This window comes from Astatotilapia calliptera, chromosome 6, assembly GCF_964374335.1.
Source record: "Astatotilapia calliptera chromosome 6, fAstCal68.1, whole genome shotgun sequence".
Lineage (NCBI taxonomy): Eukaryota > Metazoa > Chordata > Actinopteri > Cichliformes > Cichlidae > Astatotilapia > Astatotilapia calliptera.
The window spans coordinates 29,446,295-29,460,315 of record NC_137427.1 but is presented as its reverse complement, the minus strand read 5'-3'; the positions used below and the strand labels follow the sequence as shown (position 1 = coordinate 29,460,315).

At 42.4% G+C, this 14,021-nt stretch overlaps 1 protein-coding gene across 2 annotated transcripts in view; it reads left to right on the top strand.

Moving 5' to 3' along the window:
- Positions 1 to 434: 434 nt before the first annotated feature.
- prkcba (protein kinase C, beta a) overlaps positions 435 to 14,021 on the top strand; it is a 51,327-nt gene continuing 37,740 nt past the window's right edge. Inside the window, exons 1-2 of one of the 2 annotated variants that reach the window (XM_026171523.2) lie at positions 435 to 2,184; positions 2,653 to 2,684. In XM_026171523.2, the coding sequence (XP_026027308.1) occupies positions 2,021 to 2,184; positions 2,653 to 2,684 (196 nt within the window). In that variant the 5' untranslated portion in view covers positions 435 to 2,020. The remainder of the gene's footprint in view (positions 2,185 to 2,652; positions 2,685 to 14,021) is intronic. The other variant, XM_080303082.1, reaches the window with a different exon arrangement.

Below are 14,021 nucleotides of genomic sequence, written 5' to 3'. Positions count from 1 at the left end.
TAAGTAATCAGTAAAGTAACAGGATTACTTTTTTGGGGAAGTTATCAGTAATTAGTTACTGATGACTTTTTTCAAGTAACTTGACCAACACTGCATATAACCTAAAATACAGTTATGAAAAAAAAATCTGATTTGGAAGTGTGAGCATCTCTACAGGCACACATTTGGGAAGTTTGCTGGTCCAGAGCATTTGGGTGTGTGTTATCAAGAAGCAACAATCTCAGAGTTCACACAGATTTTTTGCAGTTTCACTGAATGTTGCACAGAGAGCTACATCTCAAACTCAGGCCTCAGTTAGTGTGTTAAATGGTGAAGTTCATGACAGCACATTTAAATTTACACTAAACAGGTATGACTTGTTTGGAAGGGTTGCCAGGAGAAAGCCTCTTCTCTCTAAAAAGAACATGGAGCGTGGTTTAGGATTAGAAATTTGTACTTGAGCAAACTACAACACTTGTGGAACAATGTCCTTCGAGCATATGAGACTAAAGTGGAGATGTTGACCATAATGCATGAAGCCGTGTTTGATAAAAGCAAAACACGGCATATCAGCACAGGCGGATATCATACCAACTGTCGAGCACGGTGGAGGAGTGGTGATGATTTGGGTTTGTTTTGCAATCACAGGACCTGGGCAGCTTGAAGTCATTAAGGTGGCCTTGAACTCCTCCAGGGGCAAATGTGAGACCAACAGCTCTGTTTATCAGCTAAAGCTTGGTCCACACTGGATTACTGAACAGGGCAATGACCCAAAACAGAACAGCAAAATCTATGCCAGAATGGCTGAAAAAGAAAAGAATGAAGGTGTTGCAACGGTCCAGTCAAAGTCCACACCTCAACCTGATTGAAATAGAGCTGTGCATAAACAAATTCCTGCACATCCTCAGTGATCTGAACCAACACGGTAAAGGCTAAGGATGGTTCTACAAGCTGCTGATTTAGTTTCTCCACAGAAATGCACAAAGTCCTGTGTACTCAATTTGTAATGTTCATGCTTCTGACTATGTAGTAGCTTTACTGTATCTGATAAGACTAAAAGGAAAAGAAAGCAAACTGTGGGCCTGTCTGTAATCTAGAGACAACAGTATGGCTTACCTGTCTGCACTGTACCGCCGCCTGGTTTCCACTTTGCACTGTAGGAGTCTTTACATGATTAGAGGAACAGCACATTTTTCACTTCCAGAATCCATACTCTCTGTCTACATATATATTGACAAATAGGTGCTGATTATCAAAGTCCACACTGACTCTGAAAAGGTACATTAATAATGCTGAAAACACTGATGACAACAGACACATCTAATTACACTTTACAGAATAAGTCAGAGGTATATAATCAATAAAATATTTTAAAATGTAAGTTTTCATTCAGACACAGAGGCACGAGTTCAACTTGAAATTCTAATGCTCTCTATATGTTTGAAATAAGAGTCTATGACTAAAGGTAGATTTTTTTTTTTTTTTAGAAAACGGGGTCACCAGGTTGGCTAATAATGAGGGACTCTCTGAAATCGGAGCTTCAGGGGCCTCTGACTCACGGGTTCGTGGGCAATCACTGGTTTCTGTTAACTGGCGTCTCAGACTGGTTTGGATGCGTGTGTCTCCAGAAGTCACATCACAGTGAAAGAACGCAGGGCTCGTTGTGCCATAGACGGAGAGAGATCGCTTCAGAGGTGTGCCACACAAACAACACGTCAACGCACAAATACAGAGAGGGAGGAAGAGAGAGAGAGAGAGAGAGAGTTGTAAGCAGCGGCACATCGGTGAGAAGAGGGAAGCAGGCGCGCGGCACGGGGACCCGCCGGAAGAAGCAGCTGCAGCAGCTTGAGCGCGAGCTGGACGCAGACCGACAAAAACACCGGCAGCACGAGCGACACCGCGGCGGCCAGCGGGGCGAAGAGGAGAAGGAGGCGGCACCTGTACCGCGACTCGTCCTCCCCCGCCGCCTCCGTCGCGTCTCTCTCTCCCCTCTCCTCACCCCTCGTTCCTCCTCTCGGACCGCCGCCGCTTCCTCGTTAAGATGGCTGACCCCAACAGCGAAGGAGAGGTGCCGGAGAGCGCGCGCGGCTTTGCCCGTCAGGGAGCCCTCCGTCAGAAGAATGTGCACGAGGTGAAGAACCACAAGTTCATCGCGCGCTTCTTCAAGCAGCCAACCTTCTGCAGCCACTGCACGGACTTCATCTGGTGAGTGTGCGCGCGGGCGTGTGTGTGTGTGAGGGGAAAGGACACAGGTGATTCACTTGCTGCTGCGGCTCAATCGGCCTTCGTCCACACTGACACCGCAGTGTTTCTTTCATTATCATGAAAAACAACGCGGTGCGCCATACACCCCCCACCCCCCTCCACAATTCTCCACAATGCGACAACACCGCGGGCCTGTCGGGGAGAGATGGCGTGTCGGCAGCCGCAGAGCAGTTGCTGCTGCTCGGTGTTTTTACCGCATCGTCCCGGACACCCATCTCTGACACTGGAGGAATGCTGCTGAAGACACAGGGCCCCGCTGATGTGTGTGTGTGTGTGTGTGTGTGTGTGTGTGCGCGCGCGCGCGCGAGATCATGTGTGATTGGATATGTGTGTGTGCGCGTGCGCGTCACTGCCAATGCATATCTTGTGAATTCCCCAAATCTCACAGCCCTGTCTTTCTGTCCACAGGGGCTTTGGGAAGCAGGGATTCCAGTGCCAAGGTAAGAGCAGCGGCTCATTCACAAATCCCTCTGCTGCATATGGCTGTGGGTGTGTGGACGGATGTTCACTGTCTGAAGGAGTGTTGCTGTGTGTGTGTTTGTTTCTTATATTCGGGGGCCTCAGGTCTGCACACTGTTAACGGTGACCTGTTGACTCTTTTGTTGATGGCGGGTTGGTGTTGGCAGGCAGGTGTCAAACTCAAAGCAGGTGCTTGCCAGCAGTGACAAATGAGAGTGCGAAAGCTCCCCGAAGAGGCTCGAGCTGAGGAGACAGTGTGAGATGTAAGAGTAGAAGAGTCGGCGGAGCACTGAAAGCTGAGATGTCTGGTTTTGACCAAGGAGAGATGGCAGGGAGACAGACCAGGAAGTTAGATAGATCATGCTGTTTACATCTGATTGGAGCTGTAAAATGGTGGTGGGCGTGTGTCTGTGCATGTGGGGGTGGATGGTGATGTGTGGCTGCGGGTGGGTGGCTACTCAAGGTGCTGGTGGGTGGGTTGGTGGACCTCTGCACAAAGCAGTTTCACAAACAGGTCCTTGCAGCAGCACGGTGACACCCCTAAATCACATGCATGCTGCTCAGCTGTGGCGATTGTTGTCGCTTTGTATCACTTCCTCTTCTTCACCATCCTTCTCAGACATCCACCTCAAGTCATTTAGCCTCGGTCATGATCATCCATGTGCGGCTCAGGACGAGGCAGCCAGAGTTTCCACGTTAGCCTCTTGTGTAATAGCGAAAAAGTTGAAGTCCCCTCCTCAACTGCTCTGCTGCTGATACAGGAAATGCACCGGAGGTAGAAAAAATTAACGCTTTATGTGGGTGAGTGAGCGCACACGGGCGCCTGGACTACGGACTGGTGTGCGGTTAATTAGCCTGAGTTGATGACACACAAAATGTGGAGAGCACAGACTGTCTGCAGCCTTTCTCAGGTAGAGCTGCTGTCAGATAAGGTTTTATTGCAAGTTTCAACCAGCTTAGTGAAAACAGAGCACTCTTAATCATATAGAAAGCCTTTTATGCCTCTGACTGAGAGGAAAGTAAACATCAAAGATATGAAAAGTAGCTAACCAGTCAGACAAACTATCCAGTCAGCACTTGTGTGCATGCAGACCAGAGCTGTGCTCTGTAAGTTAATGCCAAATTTAGCAATAACTCGAGTAAGTGTTTCTTTTTTCCTCAGCTGTTACTTGGGCTGTAAAATAAAATGTACTTAAACCACTTAAAAAAAGTAAACAAAAAATCAGCACAGTTCATCTGTCCAGCTTCTCTAATGTCAAACCAAACTGCTTTTACTGGTGTTCAAAAATAAAAGGAGAAAACCCCCGCTGGGTTACAAAGAATGAGGTCCGGGTTATTTCTCTAACTGCAGCTGTCAGATGTCCTCACATGAAGACGTGCACAGAGTGATGCTCTTTGAAACGAGGACAGATGTAAGAATGCGCTCGCTGAGCGTGTCATTTGTGGGTTGCCACACAACAAGAGAGTGACTGAATTTGTCGTCGCTTAACCTGACGCCCTCCAAGAAACCGAAAGAGCACAATAAACATAAACCATAGCCAAGTATTGCATTACTATTTTGTTTGAATTTAATTTAGACTACTCTAGTGAGGAGGTTTTAGAGGTGTGTTTACACCTCCTCGTCAGAGGATTGGTTTAGCGGTGAGGTTAGAATAAGGTTTAGGCCGGTAATGGGAATGCATTATGTCAGTAAATCCACTCACAGAAATGACAATGTAAACATTCATGTGGTCATCCCAGCTCATCAGATTTTAGCCAAAACGTGATGGGTTCTCACTGAGATGAGCTCAAATTTGACAATGCGCTGACCTCAGAAATACAACCAATGAGTCCCAAATGGTTCCTGTCTGATCTTGGAAGCTAAGTGGGGGTTGAGCTCAGTTGATATTTGGACAGGACTAGGTGTTGTAAGTTTGGATGTAGCTGTGCCTCAGAAGGTAGAGCATCCACTAATTAAAAGGTCGGTGGTTCTGTGGATGCTATTTAAGGTACTGAACCCCCAAAGTTTAATCTGATGCATCCATTGGAGTGTGAGTGTGTGCATGATGGTTTAAAAAGCCAGTCCATTTCTAGAGGGAGGTGAAGAGCAGGGCGATATGACCAAAAATATTTATCACGATACAGATTTGAAAATTTGCGATAACGATATAACTGACGATATAATTGACACTAGACAAAATACTTTACAACTCCTCAATTTTATTAGTGCAAAAAAACCCCATCAATGTATTTTCACTTAAACAAGCAGCTGTTTTTTGCATTAAAGTTATATAAAAATGTAACAGTGCAAATGCAAATTCCTTGCTGACAGTTTAACCAAAAGGCATTTCCAGTGGAAATTGGCCGACATATCCTCAGCATAACCATGTATAATATCCACAAAACTTAGAAAGAGGTTACACACACACGCAATACGGTAATATTATGTTGAAGCACCGTACGTATTACTCCGCGAGGCTCCTGCCTACGGTAGCTGTAATGCTCCGTAGGCTCCGTACCCATATTCTATCGCGATATTTCATTTTCTATACCGGTATTACCGTGAACGGTATGATATGGCCCAGCCCTAACAGACACATTAACACACACACATACAGAGATGTCTTTATTTATGAGTGAAAGAAAAATAAGTCATTTAATAAATTTGACTTGGCAGGTTCTCATTGATCCAGGTCAGAGTAGTTTTAAGTGCTTGAGTTGAAGCCAGCTTAATTTATAAAACTTATAAGTAATTTTAAATTTGATGTAACCACTGCATAAATGAGATGAAAAAACATCATGTCAGAGCACCGTTAGTCTCAGGAATTCGGCTCAAGCATAAGAGCTGTTTGATAAAGATGACGGCAAGGAAGGACAGCTTTCAAATGCCTGAGGTGTCCTGCGGTGCACAAATATGACAAATGTGTCTGTGCAGCGTATAATCAGCTGTAATCTAATAAAAATAATGCTGCATGCGTCTGAGGAGCACAGCAGTATGAGACAGTGCTTCTGAATGAATTAGCCCGTGTGATATGACAGTGATCTTAAAGGTAACAGAAAAGGTTAAAGTAAGCTCAAACACCACAGAAAAAACACATCCTGTCAAAATCACGTGAGCCTTATCTAGCCAAATCAACTGCTGCCATTCAAAAAGGCTGAAGAGCAGCTTGTGTATCAGCCCCTCCCACCTTTAATTTTACTCGTGCTCAGAAAGTCCGCTGCCATGCAGAGCAGCAGCACAGCACATCTTCAGCCCCGCCGTGTGGTCTTTGGGGACCCTGTTCTTCCTGTTCAGGGTGGTTCTTGGTAAAAGTGATCACGTGAACAGATCGAAATGTTGGTATGAGTTACAACGCAGAAGAACAAGCACGGTCAAAAGTTGACCTGTGCTTGTACCGCACATTGAAACTTCTATAAATATGGAGTATGTAAATTAAATTTGGATCAAACAAATATTCACCTCGAGTATCCAGTGAACACTGAACGCCTAGTTGGCATCCTGTTCTTGTTTCAGATGTGTAGGCCTACATATACACTTTGCTGATGCTTTCTAGAGTTCGACAGCTTTAGAAACAAGCAAACGATTATCTTGAATTCTCAGGAAGTGCTGTGTTGATTATTTACTGGTTAATGATATCTTAACATTGCTAAATTAGTTTGAGAAGTGAGCACAAGTTTAGATTTTAATGCGATAGCCTGAAAGATGTGCAGATGCAATCACAGTTGATGATTCGTTGTTGGAAACCGTGCAGTACTACAGCTTTGTATTGCTTTTATATTAATCAGATGTAGAGTTCAGCAGCTAAAGCTTTGTTTGCAGTTCACATATAAAGACAAAAAGAGAGAGTCGTCCTTCAGATTTTCAGTGCACAGTTTGTTAGAAACTGAAATGCTACTTTGTTGTTTATCCATTAATAATGTTGTGATTAAGTTTTTACGCTGTGATTTGATGATTTGGTTTTTGTGACGCACCAGTCCCTCAGTCAGTCACTCAGTCATGCTTTGATATTTCACTGAACAAATTCATCTTTTCCAACTGAATGATTCATGGGTAAAATAACTGATACAGTAATCAGTTGCAACCCTTCTTCATATTTAAGTAACTGCTTCTGAACAACCCAATCTAAAGTTCGTGTCTTTGGGCTGTGGGAGGAAACCCCTGTAGGCACAAGGAAACTTTAAGAATATCACAGCAGACCCAGAGGTTTGAACCCAGGAACCTACCTGCTGTGAGGTGTAACTCATACGTGTAGATGTGGATGTGAGAGTGTGTGGTTATCCTTTGCTCTGTGTTAGCCCTGTGATAGACTGGCAAACTGTCACCACTCTTAGTTGGATAAGCTGTTATGGGCTTAGTTAAACATGCCTGGAAATCTCTTAGGAACCTCCGGCACTGGTGAAAATGTGTGTTACTCGACTGGTTGGTGACTAGTTGCTGGCCGACTATAAAATTATTTGCATTAAAAACCTCCCTGTGATTGCTTTGGTCGTCAGCAGATTGCCGTGGCCTCTTGTTGTTTGGAGACCATTCACCTTCAAAGTAAAAGCTGTGTATTTCAAAAGGTGCAGCTTTTACTTTTGAAGGTGACTATCTGTTTGTAGTTTGCGTTGCACTTTTCACAGTTTCACTGCCTCTGGGCAAGCGGTTGTCGAGTGTTTCCCGACAAACCGCTTTTATCCACGCTAACTGAAGGCAACCATAGCAACCTGCTAACAACCAAAGTAATTGCAAGTACACTGTACTGTAGACCTCTTTGCAGCCAGTTAAACTTAGCAGCTGCTGGGAAACACTTGCCAACCCGTTGCAGAATGCACATTTTCCCCTAGCAACCTTTGATTTTTGTGGGTAAGTGGGATCATCCACAGGTGTCAAGGTATGTGTGAATGGGGCTTCAGAAAATGAATGGAGGGCAAAGGAAAACATTTAAAGGTGCTAAAATCATTTCCTTCCATAAAGAAGTTTTTTCTGTGAATTTAACCAGATGTGAGAGCTGGTGGTGAAATTTCTAAATAAACTTTTGTAAAGATTTCTCACCACAAGCTTCTGCTTTTTGTGAGGATTGGTCCTATAACTTCTGTAAATAATCGGCTGAACTTTTATTCATGACTTTGGAAACAGCCACTGACAAAATGGTTACACTGTAACATCCTTTAGTAGCTGTGTTGAATTTATAGGTTAAATAACTTAAAATATATAAAAGTGTTGAGAATAAAGAAACTTTAAAAGGAGCCCACTTTAAAGTAAAACTAGCCATTTTAATCATATTTGAATGTTATGGCATTAAGTCAGATAATCTACATATAAGTTGCGTAAAAGAAAGGGGGTTTTTCCTCTGCTGTGTTTTACCTGAGGTGAGAGAAAAGTGTTTAGATGTTAAGAGTGAACGCTGGTGCTTTAAGAGTCCTGAGAGAGAAAGAAGAAGGGTGTAGATTAGGTTATTGCGAATGGGAGGTACACACACACACACACACACACACACACAGCAAGTCAACAACACTGTTGTCGTTTTGGTTTGAAGGAATTTCATACGTGTAGTAAGGACTTGTTCTGACGTGCAGGGTGGATTGTATGTGCACGTGAGTGTGGGCGGAGGGGGGTGTCCAGCAGGAGACACTATGTTTCATACATGTGATATAGGTATCTTATGTCCGTTTTGGGCGTGTTGGATTCCTGTTCTGCAGGTATTCAAAGATCTCTATTCTTTCTTTCTTTTCCCTGCTTTTCATTTTTCTTTTACTGGTCCTCGTTTGTATATGTGTGCACACCTGAGTGCACCGCGGGCAAAAAAAGAGGAAGTTACTGTTGTTGTTTCCTGCTGCAGTCAGATGCAGGTGTCTGAACTGAGGTTGGATTGGCTGTGTTAAGGACAGTTTTCAGTTCAGCTAACGTACCATGATTTGAGGGAACGTTTCACAAGTGAAAACCACATTAGACAAATTTAAAATGCCGCAAAGTGGTTATAAATTATGGCTGGGATTTATGAGTCGCTGAGATGGGAAGGGAGAAGAAGTAGTTGGTTTAATGATAAAAGGCCTCTTTTTTAAATCGCAATTTTAATGGCTCCCAGTATTTAAAGCACAGGCAGTGGTGTGCAAAATTGCAGCTCTGTCGAAGCATTCCCAGCAAGCCCTGGCAGGAGATGGTGGGCCAGATAGTGGTACGATCTATGACATGATTACTCGTGTCATTATTTATACCTATTCTTTCTTGCTGTGACAAGTCAAATTTTCTCAAGTGACAGGCTGGTTCCCTTTAAGTGTTTTTACTTCTGAAATGCAGCCCTGAAGCAATTTCCATGGAAGGTATTTATTTAGACTTGCAACTTTCCTTCCTGCATGTTGATGTTTGAGTGCTAAGCCAATAATCGAATCATTACCAGAAACAATCAGGCTTGCACTCAATGGCCACCTCATTACGTACACCTTCCGTAGGGGTGCAACGATACACAAAATTCACGGTTCGGTTCGGTTCGATACTTTGGTGTCACGGTTCGATATTTTTTCGATACAAAAAAATGTTCATGCCTTTTTAATTTGTCATTTATTAAAATTATAAATATATATTTTAACTCAAAAGTACAGTTTTTAAATTTAACCCTAACCCTTGTGCGTGTTTTTTTATTTTGACAGCGAATGCGCACCTGCGGACCACTTATGTGCACCCCTGGTTATTTAGCTCGTCATATTGCAGCCACAGAAATTCTTTTGTCCATGAAACCATAAAGCTGCACTTTCTTTTTGCCTTATAGTCTGATTTGTCATAACTTCTCCGTTTTGTGGTAAGCTTTTCTTTGGCTGTCACTTCTTCACCCTGACCTGTCTTATTTGGCTCAGCAGAACTAAAATATATATCCTGCTGCTTTTACACACGCACTCACATAAGCTCAGCGATTCTCTGCGCGATCAACCTCTCACAGGTTTAAGCTTGCTGCGGGAGATTTCACTTGTCATGTTTGCATAGTAAGCTAACGATTGATAAGACGATGTCAGAGGAATTGGTGCACAAATTATCATCACTCACAGATCAGTGCTGTCGCTCTCTATACACAGTTCGCGCGATTGCAAAGTGAAAGCAAAAAAACAAGCGCAAATTCAAACGCGATTGCAATATGTCACATATTGACAGTGGCTCACCGATGCCAATGACATAATTACCCAGCTACATTTCCGAAAGAATGCAAAAGCATTGACATATATTTTTCCTTCCTACAATAGCCCGACGGGCAGGGCAGAGATAGATTTTGGTAGCCCGACTGAAAAAATCGCTAGCCCCGGGACGTTGGGCTAGCGATATTGCGAGCCCTGTATCTGATTGAAGAATCACTCATCTTTGGAAAAGAGAGTTTATTACAGAGAAATGTCTCTTTCCAAAATAAAAGCTATACTATCTGCTTCTTCTGGGCTATATTCTCAGCAGCATATTAAACATATATAAGGAGAATCATGTGTTAACAGCTGTCTAAATGACTCGGCTAAAGTTAGTAGCATGCTTGTTGTTTTTTTTCTGCTTCCACTTGTCTTTGCACTAGGATGATGTCGGCGTAAATGTGCAGTCATATTCGTTGTATTCCCACTAGTGCTTTCAGGTTAATCTCGTTGAAATGACGTTAACGCCACAACACGGCAAATCTCCGTTAACGAGCTACCGCCGATCGCCCCGTGCATGGGGCTGGACGGCCAACAAGTTAACGAGCTAACTGCGCTAACACACTAGTTCCCACCCATGTAATTGAGCATTGCGTGGCACATCCAACATACTGTTTTACTTTAGTCCATGACTCGCTTACCTTCAGGGTCATACGTCACATGAAAACCAAAATAATTCCAAACGCCAGATCTGAATGAGGGTGGGGGAGGTTCAATTTTCCATGTTGCAAGGAGAGCTTAACTTCTGTCTCGCTAGCTTGCCCTGCGCTCTTCCTTCTGACGATGCTGTCTGTGTTGAGCGCTCAGTGAATCTGCGTTCGACTACTCCGCCTAGGCTGCACTGTCGAGCCTAGGCGGAGTAGTCGAACGCAGATTCACTGAGCGCTCAACACAGACAGCATCGTCAGAAGGAAAGTTGATAAAATAAATTACAAATTTTGTATTGTTCGATACATATGCGTACCGAACCGAAAGCACTGTATTGAACGGTTCAATATCGATACGAATATTGTTGCACCCCTAACCTTCCGAGTGCCAGCTTGGACCCAGCTTTTTCCTTCAGAACTATCTTAATTCTTCACCTTATTGATTCAACTACATGCTGACTGTGAAGGCCGTCATGAGCTCACTGTCATGTTCAAGAAACCAATTTGAGATGATTAGAGCTTTGTGACATGACATGTTATCTTGCTTGACGCAACCATAAGAAGATACACTGTGCTCATAAAGGTATTGACATGGTCAGCAACAATATTTGGGTGGGCTGTGGCACTTTAAATGATGTGGCAAAGTGTGCCAAAAAGTACCTACCCCCCCACAATTACACCTCCTTCAGCAGCCTTATCCGTTGCTACAGAGCAGCATGGATCTGTTGCTTTGTGATGTTTATGCCGACTTCTGACCCTGCCATCTAAATGTTGCAGCAAAAGTTGAGCCTCATCAGACCAGGCAGCTATTTTCCAATGTATCACACAGTTTAATGAGTCTTGGCATGTTGCAGCCTCAGTTTCCTGTTCTGACAAGATTGGGAACTGATGTTGGCATTAATAAGCAGTTGAACAGGTGTACTTAATAAAGTGTATTTTGACAGTTTGTAGAATAAACAGGGAAAAAATATTCAAATTCTGTTTAAACAGCATCTGCATAACACCCAAAGGTCATTGGTCCAAAATCTTGTGAGTTATTCCACATAATTTCAGAGTTTGTGGAGAGATTTGTAAATAAATCAATAAATAAGAAGAATGCCTGACAACAATTTGCGTTGAACTTCTAGTTTAAGTGACTTGATATAAGACGCCTAAGCTTGGGGACATTCTGATTGAAAGTCTCCTTTAATCTGACTATTTCTGAAACTGTAGTTAAGACTGGCTTTACAGTAAGGGCCTGTCTATTTGTTTTGGGATCGCTGACATGTAAACAGCATTTTAGGCCATTGAGGAAAGGACTCTTAAAAACACCCTTGCATGGTGAAAATTTACAAAAAAATTCCTGTATCTATGTGTGAACAAAGAAAACAAAGATTTTGTTTTACAGCATGAAAGGCGTCCACCTTCCTCTATTTATTTATTTATTTATTTTTGTTTTTTACGCCAGACTGCACGCTGTGTTTGTGTTTGCAGGGTTCCAGTTGGCTAACATTTCCATACAGTTAGGGTTATATTGCTACATGTTGCTTCCTTTTTTTTTTTTTTTTCCAAATGCAGAGATGTCTTTAGAAGTAAAAGCAGATCTGTGTTTTTAAAGAAGAGCATATATGGAAGTAACATAAAAATAGACATTTTATTGATATTTAAACAATGGGTATAATACTTAAACTAATTCTAAAAAATATCTAAAAGTCTAGTAGCAGTTCATAATTACGGTACATTTGGATAGCCATTAACTTACGCTAGCTGAACTGTTGCTGTTCATCACAACAATGAGTAAGTCTGGCTACCATGTTGCACTCCTCATGTAGATGCAGTATCCGGTCTTTAAGTCATACGTCATTGGCCGTTTCCGGATCCAAACTCCGCTGCAGGTCCCAAAGTCAAACAAACACTGCGGCATTACTGAGAGTTAAAAACTGTCTAAATTCTTTCATCTTTAATAAAATGATCAGTGTGACTCCTCTACAGGTGTAACAATTAAGTTTAATATCCAGATGATATCACATGTTCTGACTGAGTGATTGCTGAAAAATTCAAACGTACAGCTCTGCTATCACTTCCAACATGAAGGCAGAAAACTAAACAGTAGTGACGTTTGTAGGGTTACTAAAGTTGGCCTAGCTGGTATATAATGATGTGCTACATGGTGGCTAGCGACAGAGCTAGCATAATATATGGTTAGCACAGTATAAACACAGTGAAGCTGGAGGATGAATGCTAACTTTTTTCCACTCAATAAAAGTTAACATGAGGGTTCCCAATGGTTAGGGACAAATGCAGTCATATTGCAGGATGCTGTAAATGGACGAAACATCAGTCAGGAGAACAGCTGAGATGATCCATCCCCAATACGAGGTTAGTCATTAACAGAGATGGGCAGTAACGCGTTACTTGTAACGCGATTACTTTTTTTCAAGTAACGAGTAAAGTAAGGGATTACTATTGCAAAAACGGTAATTAGATTGCCGTTACTTTCCCGTAGGAACGCTGCGTTACTGCGTTACTAAAACCGTGATTTTTTTTGCGAGAATGTCTCACGACAGTGACGTAAGCGAGTGCGCCGTTAGTGACAACAGCTGTGTGCAGATCAACAATGGATCACATATCGATTGCAGGAGAGAGTATGAGCGTGCAGCGTTTAAAGCGTGGAAGTACTGACCTTACTTTGAGTTTGATTCCATAAAAAGTGACAAAAACATTAGTGTCCGTTGTGCGTGGGAAGAAAACTTCTTTTTACAGCGAAAAAACCCCCAAAACTTCCAAGCAAGCACCGAGTGCACAACGACGTAATGGGAAATTCACAGAGAAACTCGCGGATTCTTCCACTGACCGCGGCACACCTGCACCAGGGTAAACCTACGCCTACCGCAGTCCTGCTTTACAGGTGAAAATAGAGCAACAGGACCGCTGAGTCTTTGACTTTATTTATTTTCTGCTGTGTTTTACTTGCATCTATTTGAAAGAGTGAGTGTAAACACAAAAAATATTTTATTTTATGTGCTGGAATGTGCAGAAAATAGGTTTAAATGTTAAACTAATTTATTCAAGTCAGAGAATGTTGCATATAATTAAATTTTTGCTTGATGCATAAAGTTAAAAGATTAAAACTGATAAAACAAGTTTTAAAAAGAGACTTTTCCATTTGATTACATTTTGTATGATGGATTATGCAGAAAAAGTAGAATTGGGCTGAAAGATCTATCGCTTTATCACCTATTCAGGGTGTAAATCGTGTTTTTAAAAAGTAACTAAGTAACTAAGTAACGGGATTACTTTTTGGGGGGGAAGTAATCAGTAATTAGTTACTGATTACTTTTTTCAAGTAACTTGACCAACACTGGTCATTAATATACTGCTGCATGGGCTGGGCTGTAGTTACATGTAAGGTTTTAAAATTTAGCTGTAAAATTAACAGTGATAATAACAACCAAGAGAGGCTGACAGTTATCACTGACTTTAGGGGCTTTTTCAGAGTAAAATGAACAAGGTGCAAAGCATTAAAACATGTTAAAAACACAAAGGCTTTAATAAACACAGAATAGT